We start from the raw sequence: 20268 nt of genomic DNA on the forward strand, positions 1-20268 counted from the left end.
ATGAAAAGATATAATAAAATATTTACAAAAATGTGAGGGGTGTACTCACTTCTGTGTATAATATACTTATATTGCAGTTAATACAATACAGATTGTGTGAAAGCTGCTTTACAGTGTCAACAGGAAAATAGTTTGTCAATAATGCAAGAGGACAATAACAAAGAGTCATTTTCCAGCTAAGGTCAGTTCACTGATTATTCATTGATGTCAACATCCAGTTCAGCTCTGTCTGTGCAATCAGTCAAGCGTCCCCAACTAAGCAAGCCATGTATGGGAAACTTTACCAGTGTTTCCCATGCATTGATTTATTTGTGGTGGTTGACTTCGTTGAATAAACACGAGCAATGCACGTTTCAAAACACGGCGCAGGGGTTTTATATGAATGTATCTTTGAAGAGAACCGGCAGTCTTAAGACAATTTTCACTGGTATTTTCATTTTATCTGGTAAAGTAGCGTTCATGAGCGCAGGGCTGCTTTGTGTACAGCTGTTACCAGGGAAACCACTGTTCCTGCTGCTCCAAAAGTGCCTCCTGCTGGCAGAAAATGAATTTGCATGTTCAATAAGCCCGTCTCCAGCAACATGTTTTTGTTGTTGCTTACTATTTATTTTTTATTTTTTGGTTTTCTGCAGCAAATCAGCACTTTTGTACAGTAGCTGGCGCTATGGGAACTGTCCTCCATGTGTGACAACTGTCTGAACCCCATATAGAATCCTTTAGAACTTATTCATTGGTTGGTGGTGCTAGCACCGCTCACAAGGATGTGTTTGCACCATCACAAATTAGATATTCCTATTAAAAAGAACGGAGTATGTCAAGCAACCCAGCATCATGTTCCCTACTTAGGGAACCAAGGTTGCATACTGTACATAAACGAGATGTCCCTTTCATAGGTTTACTGTATTTGTATATCTATTTGTGTGAGTGTGTGTGTGTATATACACACACACACACACTGATGGCAGACAAAAGTAAAATTATATATTTGTAGACTAGCACATTGTTAGTTGCAATGCAACAACATATGCTTTGCTCTGAGATGAAAGAGATGAGATGACTCGATTCATGCCCTGACCTGAAAAATGAACTGTATTCATAAAGAGCAAACTGATAATACCGTCTTACCTGAGCTCTCCTGAAAGATGGCAAAAAACCCATCAAAGTTCTTGTAACCATCTGAGATGAAAAGAATGTGCAAGGAATTGCCAGTGCTTTTGATTGGAGGTGGTCGCTCATTTCCACAATAACGTCCAATCACACGTGAGTTCAAGCTCTCTCCATCTCTCACTTCAACATAGTCATACTGACAGCTGTGGTCAAACTCCAAACTGAGCATCATAAACCTGAAATAAAGAAAATGACAAGTTCAGGTGATTAGGATATGATTCAGGTCTCAGGATATGCAGTGATTGTGTGATTATATAGAGTCTTAGTAAAGTAATGAAGATTACAACTAAGCTCTCATGATGACCTAAACAATTGCGCTGTAAAATTACGGTAATCTACTGGCCGCTGTGGTTGCCAGCATTGTACTGTTAATTTACAGCTCTGTACCGTTAATTTACAGCTCTTCATTTTTACAGTATGTTACCGTTATTATACCATGTGGTATCTCATTTCATTTTGGAAACCGATTGCATCAGCAACTCCACAGTTACTGCCTTTAAATAAAGCAGCAGAACATCAGTGTTTGTGGCTCATCATTGACCGAAGCACAGGCTCTACTCTCCAGCACAACGGTGACCCACAAAACTAAATTAGATCTCTCTTGAGCAAAAACACATTAATACAGTTCAGATTAATATTTACTCTCCTTATCAGGTAATTACTATGCATAACTTTTTTTCTATAAACATTAAACTTTTGTGTGTAAAAAATTTACCTTTGTTTGGTAATCTGATTTACATCAAAATACATTTTACAGTATATTGCTGTTTTTTCCTTGAATTTACGTTAATCTACTGGCAGCTCTTGTTGCCAGCATGTTACTGGTTTTCTACGGTTTGTTGGGTAATATTTGTAGTTTTCGAGAAAGTAGCCATCTGCAGTCCTGTGAAGTAACAGTGCTCAGAGTCAAGTTGAAGTTCAAGTTCATTTATTTATCAAGCATGTTTAAAAACAGCCACAAGACTGACCAAAGTGCTGTACATTAAAATCAAACCATAAACACATAAAACAGAGATAATACAACATATAAATTAAAAACCAAAAAGGAATGACAAATAGACATTCTTGAAACAGAGTAATAATCCAGACCATAATACAGTGTAATAAGAAAGGGATATTAGTAGGCCAGATCAAACAAGTGTGTTTTTAAAAGTGACTTGAAAACGGATAGGGAAGATGCCACTCTAATCTCAGGCGGCAGATTGTTCCATAACCGAGGCCCGACCACAGAGAAAGCTCAATCCCCTCTACATTTAAGTCTGGACAGAGGGACTAAAAGGAGATTCTGATCACTGGATCTTAGACTTCTAGTGGGAGTATAAAACTGCAACAGCTCTGAAAGATAGCTAGGGGCTTGGTTATGTAAAGATTTGTACACCAATAGACCATTTCAACGGATATTCGGCGGTATAAGGAAGTGACGTCTTTGTTCCACGGACGTTTCCGGTTAGTGTTCAAAACAATGGCGGCAGGCGCTTGATGCACAGTGGGATTGCGATTAATTTATTTAATCCTACTGTTTAAAATGTAGAAATTAAAATTAGATCCTTGTAGTTCGGTGGTTGGGTGCTCCCGCTGGGCTCGAACTAACATTAATTTATAAATAATCGGAAATTAAAGGGTTAGATGCCCGAGAAACGCGCCTGGATTGCAGCAGTGAAGAAGCAGAATAGACACTAGCAGCTCTAGGATATACAGCGCACATTTCCATTCAGGTAAGGACAAGCTCTTGTTTTTTTTCCATCTAATTATTTGTATTTATTTACGTTAACTCTTCAAGTATGATGCAGCATTGTGTTTTCGTCATTGTTTACATATGCGCCTAGCGTTTTGATTCTTTTTAAGTGAAAAAGGCCAAGCTTTTATTTCCATTTTATTGCAAGCGTTATGTGGGCTATAATTAAATGAGTTCTCATTAGTTGTCTAGCCATCTTGTCAGCAGATAAATGCAGTGAGTAACACATTATAGAAATGTATTCTCTAAACTTGAATGTTGAATAGTGAAACAGTTAACTGCAGTAGTTTACAAAAGCTAACGGTAAACATTTGTCATCACTTATGCTTGTCTAATGTTAATTCCAACATGTACTGATGTATTAAACAATAATAGTATTATTTGTAAATGTTGTGCATTAAATAAAACAATTGTTTTTCTACTTCTGTCTTTAGGAAAGCCATCATCTGTAACGTAAGACAGCTAAGACAGTGAGTGCTACAGGGAGACAGGACAGTGCCAAGCCACATGTGACCATATGAACACCCAGATGTGTTTGAGAACTTGAGGATGAAATGAAATGTAGTACTCAAAGCTGCATATGGTCAGCCTGCTGCTTTTGATATTGATCACATGTTAATAAATATGCTGGAAACAGTCTCTGTCTTTTGTTTATATGCAGTACTGGTCAAATGTCTGGACACATTACTATTTTTTATGTTTTTAATACAGACAAAATCAGTAATATTGTCAAACGGTTTTCTGTTTTAATATTCGTTATATTTCTGTGATGCAAAGCTGGATTTTGATCAGCCTTTACTCCAGTCTTAAGTGTCACATGATTCTTCAGAGATCATTGTAATGTGCTGATTTGATATTTGGTTAGTGTCAGTGTTGGAAACAATTGTGCTGCTTAATATTTTTTTCTGGAACCTGTGATGCTTTATACAGGATTGATTAATTAAATCCAGACAGGAATTTTCAAAATTATAGAAATCTTTTCTAACAGTGTGTCTTTACTATCACTTTTTAAAATCAATAAAAAAATGTATAAATGTATTCATATTCTTATAAAATAAATACTGACCCCAAACTTTTGAACAGTAGTGCATGTTGTTACAAAACATTTATATTACAAAAAATGCAGTTCTTTTATTCAAAGAATACTAAAATTATCTCAGTTTATAAACATGTTAAGCAGCACAACTTTTTCCATCACTGATAATAAATCAGCATATTATAATGATTTCTGAAGATCATGTGACACTGAAGACTGGAGTAATGATGCTGAAAATAGATTTAATCACAGAAATAAATTACATTTTAAAGCATATTAAAATAGAAAACCATTATTTTAATTTGTAATATTTCAAAATATTACTGTTTTTGTCTATATTTTTGATCAATTAAATGCAGGCTTGATGAGCATTGGAGACTTATTTCAAAAACATTAATAGTGGCCACACTTTTTACCTGTATGTGTGTTTACAGTAAATGTGCATAAAAACATACATACCCACATATAAACTCGTGTGTGTGCATTTATTAATCTGCATGTAGGCTATACTTTATCTAAAAAAAAAAAAAACCTAATAAAGGTTTATGCAAAACACGGTAGTCAGCACTGAACTGCATTCATCTTGTTTATTTATGACCACATGATGGCTCAGATAGAGCATTCTCGCACTGTTCCACAGCAACAAACTTGACCACACTAAGCACACATTATAAAACGATTGAAATCAGTAATAATGGGATGTAGTGCTTAGTTTATTAGCATTCATTTAGCATTGTAATAAACATGCATGTTCAGTAAAGCTGCAGTGAAACGATATGTATTGTGAAAAGCACTGTACAAATAAAAATGAACGCGTAGACATACAGACTGACCCAGCAATGCAAGTGAAATGTCCACCAAAAACCTCCCGTGACATCTTAGCACACACCATGATAAGATCGTAAGTAACACTGTTTGTCTTGCTTCAGTTTAACCGAACATAAGACTGATGTCATCCATCGTACAAACAAATGATCCCAACTTCTGAGGAGTTAATTGTAAGCATCCAGACTGCGATACGCGTTTAACGCCATCTCTCGTGTACACGCACACACACAGCATCAATCAGAGCCGTCCGGAACACTACTTTTAATGTTCTCTGTCATGTTTAAAGGGTAATTATTATTATTATTTTTTAAATACCTAACTTGCGTTTTCGCTAGGCTTAAAAGGGATGCGCTTGCACTATAGGTTTTTATAGATCTGAGATTTTAAAATGGCGCTACCGGAAATGCTTCAGGACCAGACATGCGCAGTAGCGCTCCAACGCCTTTGTTATTGTTTACGTCCGTGAAATGGTCTATAAGATAATTTTAAAATCAATTCTAAATTGAATAGGCAGCCAGTGGAGGGCCCTCAATATAGGGGTGATGTGATCATATTTGCGACTATTTTGAATAAATCTAGCAGCAGCGTTTTGAACCAATTGTAGGCGAGTGATTTGTGATTTTGAAATACCGTAATATAGTGCGTTGCAGTCATCTAAACGTGAGGTAATAAGAGGCATGGACAACAGTCTCTAACATTGTGGCATTTAAAAAGTGTTTGATTTTAGACAGCAAGCGTAGTTGATTAAAACTGGAACCAATTTCAGAAGAGATATGTTTATCCAATTTTAATGACTCATCGAGATGGACACCCAGATTTCGCAACCGAGAAGATCTGGAGGCCGATAAGCCCAGATCTAGGCTGATAGCCTGAGAATGATCAGTAGAACTAAAAACAATCACCTCTGTTTTATCTTCATTTAATGTTAAAAATGTTTGAGCAAGCCAGATTTTGACCTCTCCTAAGCACCTTATTAAAGTACAAAGTGCTGAAGGATAATTTTTCTTAAAAGGTAAATAGATCTGGGTGTCATCAGCGTAGAAATGAAAAGACACCCCATGCTTTCTTAGAATGTGACCCAAAGGAAGCATGTACAGGGAAAAAAGGGAGGGCGCCAATATCGAGCCCTGAGGGAGGCCACAGGTGAGATGAGCAATGGAGGAAGAGAAGTTACCTACTTTGACAAAACAAATTCTGTCAGATAAAAATGACTGAAACCACTTAAGAACCGTACCTTTTAGGCCTACGTCTAACTCACCACTTAAGAACCGTACCTTTTAGGCCTACGTCTAACTCTAATCTGGAAATCAAAATAGAGTGGTCCACAGTATTAAATGCTGCTGATAGATCTAAAAGAATGTCTCGGTTACGTATGTAACCCTCGTTCCCTGAAAAAGGGAACGGAGACGTCACGTCGGTGACCGACGAATTGGGATCTCGCTTAGAGAGACCAATCCCCTACGAGAGTATCTAAACAAGCCAATGGATATTGGCATGCGATTATTGCATCCAGCTGCCGCTAATCACAGCGTGAGTATAAGTAGGCAGCGGGTGCAGCGCATATTCAGATTTTCGCTGAGGAGCCGAGCCGGTGACCCGGCCGCTCAGCGGTGGTACAGCAGCCGTGGCGACGGGACGTGACGTCCCCGTTCCCTTCTTCAGGGAACGAGGGTTACATACGTAACCGAGACGTTCCCTATCAGTCAGTCACTCCGAGTCACGTCGGTGACCGACGAATTGGGATCCCCTACCAAAGGGCAACGGATACTGCCCCTTCCAGTGTCCTGTGGAAGCCTCCTGAGCCCCTATTTTTTGGCGCAGGTCAGGGCTACCACAGAAGACCAACTACATTTGCCATGGCACTACCCACACAGTAAGACTGGATAACACTGGGAAAACGTACCCATTCCAGTTGGAACCGGACGCTACGGAAGCTCGCCCTTCCCGCAGGAGGCGCATATGAAAAATTAGAGGAAATTGTACCTCATGGAGATTGACAGAAGACCTGCCGGGGAAACGCGGGCTCTCAGGCTATACCGTGGACTATACACATATGGGATCCAACTAGGCCTTTCATATGGAACCCAGCCCTCTACCAGTTCTCACGGATTCAACGAGTGAGGGCCTGGCGTCAGACGCTCCGCCACGTCTGACTGCCGAGGGGACGGAGGAACTCGACAGGGTCTACGGGTACGGACTCTCTGGAGCAGTTTTAGCAAGCCAACCCGAAACCAGAGCCTCTCAGTGCTTCTACCCGTTTGAGGTGAGAACACAGGAGGAAACCGGTTCCACACGAAGGCTATAGAACCTAGTGAACGTGTTAGGGGTCGCCCAGCCCGCAGCTCTAAAAATATCTGCCAGCGAGGCGCCACGAGCCAACGCCCAGGAGGATGCAACAGCTCTAGTAGAGTGAGCTCTCAACCTGAACGGGCAGGGCACACCCTGTACCTGATAAGCCAGGGTGATGGCGTCCACTATCCAGTGGGCCACCCTCTGATTGGAGACGGCCTTCCCCTTCTGCCGGCCTCCCTGACAGACAAAGAGCTGGTCTGAGGTCCTGAAGCTTTGTGTCCTGTCAACGTAGCATCTCAACGCCCGGACGGGACAAAGCAAAGCTAGGGCTGGGTCTGCCTCCTCCGAGGGCAGCGCTTGCAGGCTCACCACCTGGTCCCTGAAGGGAGTAGTGGGAACCTTGGGCACATAGCCAGGCCGGGGCCTCAGGATTACCTGGGAGTCAGCCTGCCCAACTCTAGGCACGAATCGTCGACCGAAAATGTGTGCAGGTCCCCTACCCTCTTGATGGAGGCCAATGCAAGCAGGAGCAGAGTCTTCATTGAAAGAAACTGCAGCTCAACTGACTGCAAAGGCTCGAATGGGGCCTGCTGTAGTGCTTCGAGCACTAGAAACAGGTCCCAAGAGGGTATAGAGGGGGGCCGTGGAGGATTTAACCTTCTTGCCCCCCTAAGGAACCTGATGACCAAGTCATGCTCACCCACCGACTTCCCTTCCACGGGGTCGTGGTTGGCAGCAATCACAGCCACATAGACTTTAAGGGTGGAGGGAGACAGCCTTCGCTCCAACCCCTACTGCAAAAAGGAAAGCACGACTCTGATCGGGCACTTCCGGGGGTCTTCTCGGTGAGAAGAGCATCACTCGACGAACAGGTTCCATTCAAGGCGTAGGCCTGCCTCGTGGATGGCGCTCTAGCCGAAGTGATGGTGTCAACTACCCCTTGGGGTAGGTCACCTAGAACCTCTGCGTCCCGTCCAGGGACCAGACATGAAGTTTCCAGAGGTCTGGACGCGGGTGCCATAAGGTGCCCCGTCTCTGAGTCAGTAGATCCTTCCTCATAGGAATCTGCCAGGGAGGGGCTGTCACAAGGAGCATCAGTTCTGGGAACCAAGTCCGAGTGGGCCAGTACGGCGCCACGAGAAGGACCTGCTCCTCGTCCTCCCTGATCTTGCACAGTTTCTGTGCGAGAAGGCTCACTGGGGGAAACGCATACTTGCGAAGGCCCCGCGGCCAGCTGTGTGCCAGTGCATCCGTGCCGAGTGTTCCCTTGGTCAGGGAGTAAAACAACTGGCAATGAGCGGTTTCTAGAGACGCAAACAAGTCTACCTGAGCGGGTCCGAAACGTCTCCAAATCAGCTGGACCATCTGGGGATGGAGTCTCCACTCTCCGGGGAGCGCAGCTCGTGACAGCTCGTCGGCTGCCTGGTTGAGCAAGCCCGGAATATGAATGGCACGAAGCGACCTCGGACGCTTCTGACTCCAGAGGAGGAGGTGGCGGGTGAGTTGCGACATGCGACGGGAGCGCAGACCACCTTGTCGGTTGATGTACGCAATGGTCGCAATGTTGTCCGTGCGGACCAGTACGTGCTTGCTTCGTAAGCGCCTTCTGAGACGTATCAAGGCCAGACGTACCGCTAGCAACTCTAGGCAATTGATGTGCCAGTGCAGTTGGGGGCCCGTCCAAACCCCCGACACTGGAAGCCCGTCGAACGTGGCGCCCCAGCCGGTGGTGGAGGCATCCGTGAAAACCACAGCATGCCTGGAGACCTTTTCCAGCTTCACTCCTGCCCGCAGAAACGAAAGGTCTGACCACGGGGTGAGGGTTCGGCGGCAGGCCGGTGTGACTTGGACCCGGTGAGTGCCGCGCTGCCACGCCCACCTCGGGACTCGGCCATAGAGCCAGTGTTGAAGCGGTCTCATATGAAGCAGCCCCAACGGCGTGACTGCCGCTGAAACTGCCATATGCCCCAGGATCCTCTGAAATTGTTTCAGTGGGACCGCTGTCCTGCTCTTGAACGTATTCAAGCAGTTCAACACCGACTGAGCACGTTCCTGCGTGAGGCGTGCTGTCTGACTGACCGAATCCAACTCCATACCGAGAAAAGAGATCCTCTGCATCGGGGAGAGTTTCCTCTTTTCCCAGTTGACCGAAGGCCCAACTGGCTGAGGTGTGAGAGCACCAAATCCCTGTGTTCACACAACTGGTCCTGAGACTGAGCCAGTCGTCGAGGTAGTTGAGAATACGAATGCCCTGTTCTCTCATGGGAACTAGGGCTGCCTCCGCAACTTTCGTGAAGACACAGGGCGACAGGGACAGCCCGAAGGGCAGGACCTTGTACTGATATGCCCGTCCTTCGAACGCAAACCGCAGGAATGGCCTGTGGGGCGGAAGGATCGACACATGGAAGTACACGTCCTTCAGGTCGATCGCTGCAAACCAATCTCGGGGACGGACGCACCCGAAGATGCGTTTCTGCATGAGCATCTTGAACGAAAGCCTGTGAAGGGCTCGGTACAAGACGCGCAGATCCAAGATTGGTCGTAACCCACCGCTTTCTTGGGCACAATGAAGTAAGGGTTGCAAGCCCTGTCTTCATATCGGCTGGAGGGACTGGCTCCATCGTGTCCTTCGCCAGTAGGACAGCGATCTCTCCACACGAGACGTGAGCATCAGCTGCCTTCACTGCTGTGAGGTGGATGCCCCTGAACTTGGGAGGGAACTGAACCGCATAGCCGAGTCAGATGGTCCACCGGAGCCAGCAAGACAGGCTGGGTAGCGCAGGCACCCAGACACCGTACAAGCGGACCAGCGGGACCACCAACGTACCCGCGGTGGGGCAGCGAGGTGGAACACAGGAACACTGCCCGTGGCGGCCCAAAGGGGTCTGAGTGTGCGGTGCACGCTTACCTGGTTCCGGGGTTTGGCAGAGGGTGCATGAGTAGGGCCTTTGATGACGCTCTCGAACCGCCCACTGCTGCCAGCTGGCGAAAGAGGAGGATGAGTGCGGTCCGGAGTTGGTCCGTCCGTGACTCTCCATGCCCTCTTGGGACCCAGAGGCAGAGACAACCGCTTCTTGTCGAGATTTTTGAAACAGGAGAATCTCCACCCGGCCCTCCTCCGGGGGGAGGGGGAGGCGCATCCGCCACCTCCCGAAGCAGTCCTCTCTCTCTCACTGGGTTGCCCGTCCCGGGCCTCTTGCTCTTCCGCTCACCGCCAGGTTTGACGGGGGCCAGGACGGGCGGGGCGGCCTGCCTACGCCCAGCTCAACGGCACCGCTTCTGGAGGCTGCTGCGGATGCGGTGCGGGAGCAGGGACGGACGCAGGGGCCGCCCTCGGCAACAAGCAGGCTGGAGCACTGCAGCCAGCGGACGGGTGGAGGCAGCAGCTGCCCGCCGGGGCAGGACGTGTTGGATCGCCTCTTCTGGATCGTAACCACCCCCGTGCATGTCCCTCAGTGCTTTTAGCCTGAGGAACCTGCAGTAACGCCGTAGCGTAAGGTGGAGGCAGCTTCTCCACAGGCCACATAAGCACCGCCGGACAGGCCAGACGAGTACCTACAGGCCCGGAAAAGGAGGCACGGTTTGCCCCGCTGGGTGGAGACGGTATTAGGACACACCTGCATCGCAACTGACTGCTCCACCGGGGGGACCCCCGTATACCCCCTAGCTGCGCCACCACCGAGAGTGGTGAAGGGGAGGAGTTAACAGGGCGGTTTCTGGCAGTAAAAGGTGCCGTCCACAACTTGGTAAGCTCCCCATGCACCTCCGGGAAGAGAAGCACTGGGGCAGTGCAAGCTACCCCGAGAAACCAGTCGTCCAACCTCGAGGGCTCGGGACACGGTGGGATCTCCACTCGAGCCCTACCCTCTCAGTGGCCCGGGAAAGCATAGCTGTGATTTCTGGATCCGACTCAGGCACTGCTACTGCCGGAGCAGCAGCACAGCCGAATCTTCTTGCCCAGAAATCTCCGGCTCACCCTCCGATGCTCACTCTCCACCACTGTAATCCTCAGACCACCATGCCACCACCTGAAGTGGTCCCCATCTGTCTGCAGCCAGAACGAGAACCAGATCAAGGCAGAGGCAACAGAGCTCCGTCCCTTTGTCGAGGTAACGGAGCCTGGCCCGCAACTCCGAGATGATCATCTTCCCATGAGAAGATACCTCATCCATGAACGCCACCTCAGCATGCTTACTGCCCAGGCACGTGAGGCAGCGATCATGACCATCACCTGGCGCCAGGTAACTACTGCATCCAGAAACGCACAGGTGACATGTTGTCTGTAGCAAGACCCAACTCGTCTTTACAAAGACGTAACGTCAAGTTTGTCAGATGCAACATCGTCTTTAAAAAGACGCACCCGTGAATGCTCTTTTAGAGAAATCACTCTTTCAGTGTGCTGAAGCGCACAGGGGAGATGGCCGCTTGCAACACAATTAGGGGGTAGTGCAACCTGACGCGCCGTACCACCAGCACAAGAATGCCTCGAAGAGCGCACTGACTTGCAGACACTGTAGGTTGGTCAGGAGCAGAACGACAAACGCTCGGCTCCGAATCGAAAAGCTGAATATGCGCTGCACCCGCTGCCTACTTATACTCATGCTGTGATTAGCGGCAGCAGGATGCAATAATCGCATGCCAATATCCATTGGCTTGTTTAGATACTCTCGTAGGGGATTGGTCTCTCTAAGCGAGATCCCAATTCGTCGGTCACCGACGTGACTCGGAGGACCACAGAATCACCAGAGTCAGTAGCTAAAAGAATATAATTTAGCACTCTGAGAAGGGCCGTTTCCGTACTGTGAGCAGATTTAAAACCAGACTGAAAACTTTCAGTAATACACTTATGATTTAGAAAATGCTGCAGTTGGTCAAACACAATTTTCTCTAAAAACCTTTGACCAAAATGGTAAGACAGAAATGGGACGGAAGTTATTCAAAATAGAAGGATCTAGTGAAGGCTTCTTGAGAAGGGGAGTGACAGTAGCCACTTTAAGAGTAGCGGCTACAGAGCCAGTTAAAAGGCACTTATTGAGAAAAGACACCAAACCTGGCCCAACAGTATCACGTTCAAGTTCAAGTTGAGCTTTATTGTCATTCCGCTACATGTGGGAACATACAGTGGAATGAAATGTCGTGCCTCGCAGGACCACGGTGCTACATAAATACAGGCATACAACAATGAAGTAAAAAACATTATAAACCTATGCACAACTAACCTACTGACAGATTTTAACTATAAGTATACTATATATAAATATTTACCCTATACAAACTAAAAAATTAAAGAAAAAAATATAAACTATACGAATGCTTCACATAAATACTGTACATGTGCAAAGATAAACATTTTGAGTCAAGCAGCTGGTTAGGGAACAGTGCAGGATGATTTGTAGTGCATGAGCATGTAAACATACATATATCGCTGAGTCTTTGTGGGATTGTGTACACACAGCAGTGTGTACACAATCCCACAAAGACTCAGCGATATACAGCAGTGTGTGTAAAGTGTCTAGTGCACATAGAGGAGAGTGTGTTACTACAGGTGGTTTGTACAGGCCCACTCACCTGTGTGTAGCACACTTCGAATTGCACAAAAAAGTTCCATACAGTTTTTTCTTTGGTGTGGTAAGGTTTGGGGTGGGGGGTGGTCCATGTTTCAGGAGGGAGGGGTTTGCATGGGTTTTCAGAAGGGGGTGTGGTGGTTTGAGTTCAGGGCTCTCACAGCCTGGGGGAAAAAGCTGTTGAGCAGTCTGGCGGAGCGGCCTCTGATGCTCCGGTACCGTCTTCCTGATGGTAGGAGCTGGAAGAGACTGTGGGAAAGATGGGTGGAGTCCTTCACGATGCTGTTGGTTTTGCTGGAGCATTGTGTAAGGAAAATATCCAGGATGGTGGGGAGAGGGGCACCGATGATCTTTGCAGCTGTATTCACTGTCCGCTGGAGGGTCTTGCGGTCAGCAGCACTGCAGTTCCCGTACCAGACAGTGATGCAGCTGGTCAGCACACTCTCAATGGTGGTGAGGATGGGTGGAGGGAGACTTGTTCTTTTCAGCCGGAGGAGAAAGTGTAGGCGCTGTTGTGCCTTTTATCAGCAATCAGCAATTACTTTATAAAATTTAGGATGCATAATGTCATAAGGACAAAGCGATGGTTTAATATTAGCAATGATGTCTTTGAGTGATTGTAAGGAAATGGCTTCAAAACGTCCCAAGAAACAGGAAGCAGAGAAAAAGGGTGGGTTCAGAGTGGAGAGAACAGACTTTGGGTCTCAAATTAGAGATTTTATCAATGAAATGTCTCAATAAGCTTTCACATAGAGCATTGGAGGCAACAGACACTGTGTTAACAGGAGGATTAATAACAGAATTAATAACAGAAAACAGGGCTTTAGGAGTTGAATGATTTTTTTTTTATTAAATCAGAAAAATAAGCAGCCTTAGCAGATTTAGCAGCAGACTGATAAGATGATAAACTGTCTTTAAACAACTGAAATGAAAATATGTAATTTATCCTTTTTCCATTTGCGCTCGGCCTTTCTACAAGCTTGTCGTAAGAATCGGGTATCAGAATTTTGCCACGAAACAGATTTAGATTTGTGCTTATAAGGCTTGAGCGGAGCAGTAATGTCTAAAACATCCAGCCAGGCAGAATTTAGAAGACGTAAATGTTGTTCAGCATGCAGGTCAGGTAGCGGTAGAGCCAAAGATAGATGAGAACAAGACTCCATAAAACACTTATTAAAATTAGACCCAAACTTAGAAGAATAGGACCGAGACTGAGTTACAGATTTCTTAGTAAAATGAGAAAGAAGAGACATAGAAAATAAAATCGGCTTATGGTCAGAAAGCAGAAAATCAGATATCTCAATATCAGAAACGGCAAACCCATGAGTACATGATCCAAAATATGGCCCTGAACGTGAGTGGAGTCCTTTATCCACTGAACCAAACTAAAAGAGCCAATAAGATTGAGAAATTCCTTTGATAACAAGTTTGACTGACAGCATGCATGGATGTTAAAATCGCCCAATAATAAAAAGCGGTCGTACTTTATGGCAATATTGCCGATAAATTCAGTAAACTGCTGTATGAAGTCCTTTGCTGAATGAGGGGTCGGTAAAACACCCCTAATAAAACAGGACCGTTCCAGTCAAGATGGAGAAGTTGAACTTCAAAACTGGTAAACACATCCACTGAAAAAGACCGACAGCGTTCAAGAAAGGAGTCTTTAAAAATAGTTACTAGTCCACCCCCTTTTCTATTCGGGCGGGGAGAATTAAAAAAGGTGCAGTCAGGCGGAACCAATTCGGAGAAGGGAGTTAAATCACCAACCTTGGTCCAGGATTCAGTGAGGAACATAAAATACAGACAATGCGTAGTGAAGAAATCGTTTAGCAGAAAGGTCTTATTCACCAGAGATCGAGCGTCGATTAGAGCCATTTTTGGTGGGGCAATCACCTCCGGAGAAAGCAATTCTCTGGTCAGCGGGCGCAGGTTACCGGGAGTCACTCCGTTGCGCTGGCAACAGAGGCCGATCCGAGGAAGGCCATCCATGGAGACAGGGGACGGAGACAGGGGGAGAATAGGTCGAAGCCACCTACAAGGCAAGTCCAGCGGCCGCCAGGCAACAGGGCCGCGGCATGACGACTCATGGGAAAGGCCAGAAGCCAGCCCGAATGTATGTTTTCAGTTTTACTGAAGTCCTCCCCGACACCCGCGTTTCCTCCTCCGCTTTCTCCGCGAAGTGGTGAGAGGCCCCCGGCGGATACACACCGGAATATCCATTAAGAGGTTCCCATGCGTTTGATTAAAAACGAGTTCCATATCCTGCTTAAAACTGTCCATAAATGAGGCGCGAATATCCAATAGTGATTGTCGATCATAAGTAAAAAATGCACTGTATTTTGAAAACCAGACAGGTGTCCACAAACACACAAAAAGGAGCAGCAGACGGCATGCCAAAGACACAGGCGCCATCTTGAAACCACCAAAATATACATTTTTTTGAGATGGTCCAAGAGTCGACACTCAGAGGATGTTTCAAATCACACCCTACACCCTCATTCACTATTCTCTACATGAGTTTACTAATATAGTCCACCTGACAGAGAGAATGAAAACTAATGAGTGAATTCAGCCAATGATAAACTGGAGAAAAGAATAAGAAATGAAACAACAACTGACATACAGCCACAGCCTTAGATTAAATCAACTGAAATAAAACAGCAGAGGATGATTAAACAACTCCACATACAGCATTATCAGCTTCACACATTACAGTCTGACTTTATTTCTGTCATATATCTACAAAAATTATTTGAGAATTAGTAGACATTTAGATGCTTTATTGAAACCTTTCGTTTGACCTCATCATTATGACGATCAGTGTTTGCTCTAGTTGGGCTCTTGACACTTTACTTTTTAATGCTAGATTTTTTTCTGGCTGTTGTAACTGTGTTTGTAAAATGCATTTGTTATAGTAACAAAAGCCCCAAAAAATTGTAAGTAAATGTTTTTGGGTTGTAATCTTCATGAAACGGCCTGTTTCTCTGATCTCATTCAGTCTTTAATGAAGTGGTGTGGGGGGTTTTTATTAGTTTCATGTTATTTACAATATATGATACAGCAAAATAATAACCTATTATGAAGAATGGTAAAACATCTTATGCACAAAACCTTTAGTTCTATGGTGTCATTCACCCATGACTCCCAGCATGCATTGCGACATGAATAAATTATGCCACTTAATTGTCCACTTATTTTCTCTAATTCTTTCTTTTTGCTTTTATTTTTGTGTTGAGTTTTAGTAGCGTGTTTTGTGATGTTCAGAGTTGATCTACTTATTTATTTTGGTTGATAGTCACCACTGTTGAGATTCATACGCTGATTCTTAAGGTGTGTGTTTCACCGCGCTTTTGAGCTTTTAAAAAAAAAAAAAAATCTATCTTTCTCTCCACTAACTAGCTTGTACTTATTTGAACAATGACTGAGACTTGGTGTTACGAGCACTTCCTCTGTCTGATTGCCTCTTCAAGATTAATCGCTTTTTGTATTCCCCAATTGTAAGTCGCTTTGGATAAAAGCGTCTGCCAAATACTAAATGTAAATGTACATAAACTAGAGCAAAAGAATGACCAGGCTGTTATTACATCATCACTTCGGTAACAGAAGAGACACTGCAGAAAAAATCAATGAATATGGTGTTTAATGAAGGTTATGTCATTAGCAAAACATAACTAACAATATTACAAATTTTACTTTGGTTCTTTTTACCATCATAAATGTGTTTTAAAACACATGGTTACAGCAACCAAAGAAAAGTTAATGTTAAAAAGTCAAGAGCTAAAGCTAACACTGATCTCCATCATGGTAGTTAAAAAACAAACAAATAAACTTGCATTTCTGTGAATGTCTGACAGAAATAGCATTAGTCTGGTTAATAATGTGTGAAGTAATGCTGATTTAGGAGTTGTTTGGTCAGATCTTGAGAGATTTAATGTCTTTCTTTCAGTTGATTTCATCTAAGGCTGTGGCTAAAGCTGTTCATCACTAATGCACAATCATCATTTAATTAATCACAGAATTTACTTAACCAAAAGAAAAAAAAGTAATTTTTACTGAAATATTAGTGACGGTCCACAGAAAACAGTTATGCAAAGTCATGAACTGATAATGAGAGTTAATAATGAGATTAAACTGAACTGTATTAATGTGTTTTTGTACAAGAGAGATCTGTTAGTTTAATGCCGCATTGACTCCCTCTGCCAATGCATTGATGAATTTAAGAGTTGTATGTGCCAAAACTTTCTTCAGTTAAACAAGAAAACTGAAGTCATTGCATTTGGAAACAAAAATGAAGTTCTCAAGGTGAATGCATACCTTGACTCCAGGGGTCAAACAACTCAAAATCAAGTCAAAAATTTTGGGATGATTCTGGAGACAAAGATGACAAAGATGACTTCTGGTGACTAATCGGGAAAGCGATTAGTCACCAGAAGAGACGGACGGCAGCTCGCGTAAGTGTTTTGAATAACTTGGTCGCAAGCCGGCCACAGCTGTTTTCACTCTAGTTTCTTAGACTGTATTTATTTGATGTCAGAGCGCTGACGCGGAAGCGTTCAGCCTCCTCGTGTGAAGACCAACGAGTGTAAAGACAGACGACTTTTTCCTGCGTGACTTTGACCGAGCAACGACATCGAGCACACTTAAGTATCGTTTTTATCTTCCCTCACACTTTCCTATCCTCTATCCTTCCACGTCTATCATGTGTTTCCAAACCATTCCGGTTCTCTCTCAACCTCGCTCTAAAAACACACGCAGAAGGTTACATAACCCTGTTAGCCTGCACCCTATCTCTTCATCCTCCATTGCACCTCTTTCTTTCTCTGTAGGTCTTTGGAATTGCCAGTCAGCTGTCAACAAAGCCGACTTCATTTCTGCATTTTCCTTACAATCCACACTCAGCATCCTGGGCTTGACTGAGACCTGGATTCGTCCAGAAGACTCGGCAACCCCAGCTGCTCTCTCTCACAATTTCTCTTTCTCTCACACACCTAGGCAAGTTGGCCAGGGTGGGGGCACTGGTTTGCTCATTTCTAACAATTGGAAATATTCTACCCACTCTCCCCTAGGCAATCTCAACTCATTTGAATCTCATGCCGTTACTGTAACAGCTCCTATAAGACTCCAGATTGTGGTAATCTATCGTCCCCCGGGCCAAATTCTACCAACCTTCCTAGATGAGATGGACGGACTGCTGTCCTCTTTCATGGAGGATGGCACTCCACTCTTAGTCTTCGGCGATTTCAACATTCACCTAGACAGGCCTTATGCTACAGACTTCCAGTCACTCCTAGCTTCATTTGATCTCAAACGTCTCACCACTACTAGCACGCACAAATCAGGTAACCAACTCGACTTAATTTACACACGCAATTGTTCTACAGATAACATTCTGGTACAACCATTACATATCTCTGACCATTTCTTCATTACATTTACTTAACATTTTGCTACCCAGGTGCCACCATCTCCCTTACCGGTTACTTTCAGACGCAACCTACGCTCCCTTTCCCCCTCCCTTCTTTCCTCTGTAGTATCCTCCTCTCTTCCCTCGCCTACCCATTTCTCTTCTCTGGATGTAAATGCAGCCACTGACACTTTATGCTCTACCTTAACCTCTTGTCTAGACGACATCTGTCCTCTCTCCTCCAGGCCAGCCAATCAACCACATCCACTGCTCTAACTCCCATCTTCTCCTTCTGTCCCCTCACCGAGGCAGAAGTATCCAAACTTCTCCTCTCCAGCCATTCTACAACATGTCCTCGACCCAATCCCCTCACACCTTCTCCAAACAATCTCTCCCACACTCTTACCGGCACTCACACACATTATCAACACATCTCTTCTCACAGGCATCTTCCCCACAGCATTCAAGCAGGCTCGGGTAACCCCACTGATCAAAAAACCTACATTAAACACTTCTTTTAGATAACTACAGACCTGTCTCTCTCCTTCCATTCGTAGGGAAAACACTCGAACGAGTTGTCTTCAACCAGCTCTCACGGTTTCTTTCACAGTACAACAAACTGGATGCTAAACAGTCAGGTTTCAGGAGTGGCCATTCAACAGAGACTGCACTACTCTCAGTCACTGAAGCCCTGCGAATTGCAAAGGCTGATTCCAAATCATCAGCCCTCATTCTGCTGGATCTTTCTGCTGCTTTTGACATGGTCAATCATCAGATTCTCCTGTCTGCCCTCTTATCACTGGGCATCACTGGGATTCCACTTCGCTGGTTTGAATCCTATCTCACCGGTAGATCCTTCAGGGTGGCCTGGGGAGGGGAGGTATCCAAACCACATCAACTGGTCACTGGAGTTCCTCAGGGATCGGTTCTTGGACCCCTCCTCTTCTCCACATACACTACATCGCTGGGTCCCATCATACATGCACATGGCTTCTCCTATCACTGCTACGCCGATGACACACAGCTCTATCTCTCTTTTCAACCAGATGACCCAACGGTAGCTGCACGGATCTCAGGCTGCCTGGCGGACATCTCGGCATGGATGAAAGAACATCACCTACAGCTCAACCTGGCAAAGACGGAACTTCTTGTCTTCCCTGCCACTCCGACTCTACAGCATGACTTCACGATTCAGTTAGGCTCATCAATGATTACCCCACCAACTTCGGTCAGAAATCTTGGTGTAATCTTTGATGACCAGCTGACCTTCAAAGAGCACATTGCAAAGACTGCTTGATGCTGCAGGTTTGCACTACACAACATCAGAAAGATCAGGCCCTTTCTGACAGAGCATGCTGCACAACTTCTTGTCCAGGGCCTTGTCGTTTCTAGACTGGACTACTGCAATGCTCTTCTGGCTGGTCTGCCATCAAACACAATCAAACTTCAACAAATGATTCAGAATGCAGCGTCACGACTGATCTTCAACGAGCCCAAAAGAGTGCATGTTACACCTCTCTTCATCTCCTTGCACTGGCTACCAGTGGCAGCTCGCATCAAGTTCAAGACACTGATGCTTGCATACAGAACTAACACAGGCTCAGCACCCTCCTACTTCCACTCACTATTACGAACCTACATCCCCTCCAGAAGTCTGAGATCTGCTAGTGAGTGACGCCTTGTGGTACCATCACAGAGAGGCTTAAAATCACTCTCCAGAACATTCTCGTTCACCATTCCTGGCTGGTAGAATAATCTTCCCACCCCTATCAGGAACGCCGGATCCCTGTCAATCTTCAAGCTTCAAGCAACAACTGAAACTCATCTCTTTCAGCAGTACTTGACTTCATCCTAAACTCAAATAAAAAAAAAATAATACAAATAAACTCTTTCTCTCCCCTTTCTAGCTTGTACTTATTTGAACAATGACTGAGACTTGGTGTTACGAGCACTTCCTCTGTCTGATTGCCTCTTCAAGATGAATCGCTTTTTGTATTCCCCAATTGTAAGTCGCTTTGGGTAAAAGCGTCTGCCAAATGACTAAATGTAAATGTAAATGTGGAGACAGACCTTAGTTTTGTAGTCATGTCAAAGCAGTAACTAAATCAGCATACTATCATCTCAAAAACATTGCAAGAATTAGATGTTTTGTTTCCAGTCAAGACTTGGAGAAACTTGTTCATGCCTTTTATCACCAACAGGGTGGATTATTGTAATGGTCTCTCCTCACCGGCCTTCCCAA

At 44.9% G+C, this 20268-nt stretch overlaps 1 protein-coding gene across 2 annotated transcripts in view; it reads right to left on the reverse strand.

The window, feature by feature from the left end:
* pamr1b (peptidase domain containing associated with muscle regeneration 1b) overlaps positions 1–20268 on the reverse strand; it is a 142614-nt gene that overhangs the window by 26698 nt on the left and 95648 nt on the right. For both annotated transcript variants that reach the window (XM_079411947.1, XM_079411948.1), the window contains exon 5: positions 1126–1343. In XM_079411947.1, coding sequence (XP_079268073.1) covers positions 1126–1343 — 218 coding nt within the window. The remainder of the gene's footprint in view (positions 1–1125; positions 1344–20268) is intronic.

Source organism: Barbus barbus (genome assembly GCF_936440315.1).
Source record: "Barbus barbus genome assembly, chromosome: 48".
Lineage (NCBI taxonomy): Eukaryota > Metazoa > Chordata > Actinopteri > Cypriniformes > Cyprinidae > Barbus > Barbus barbus.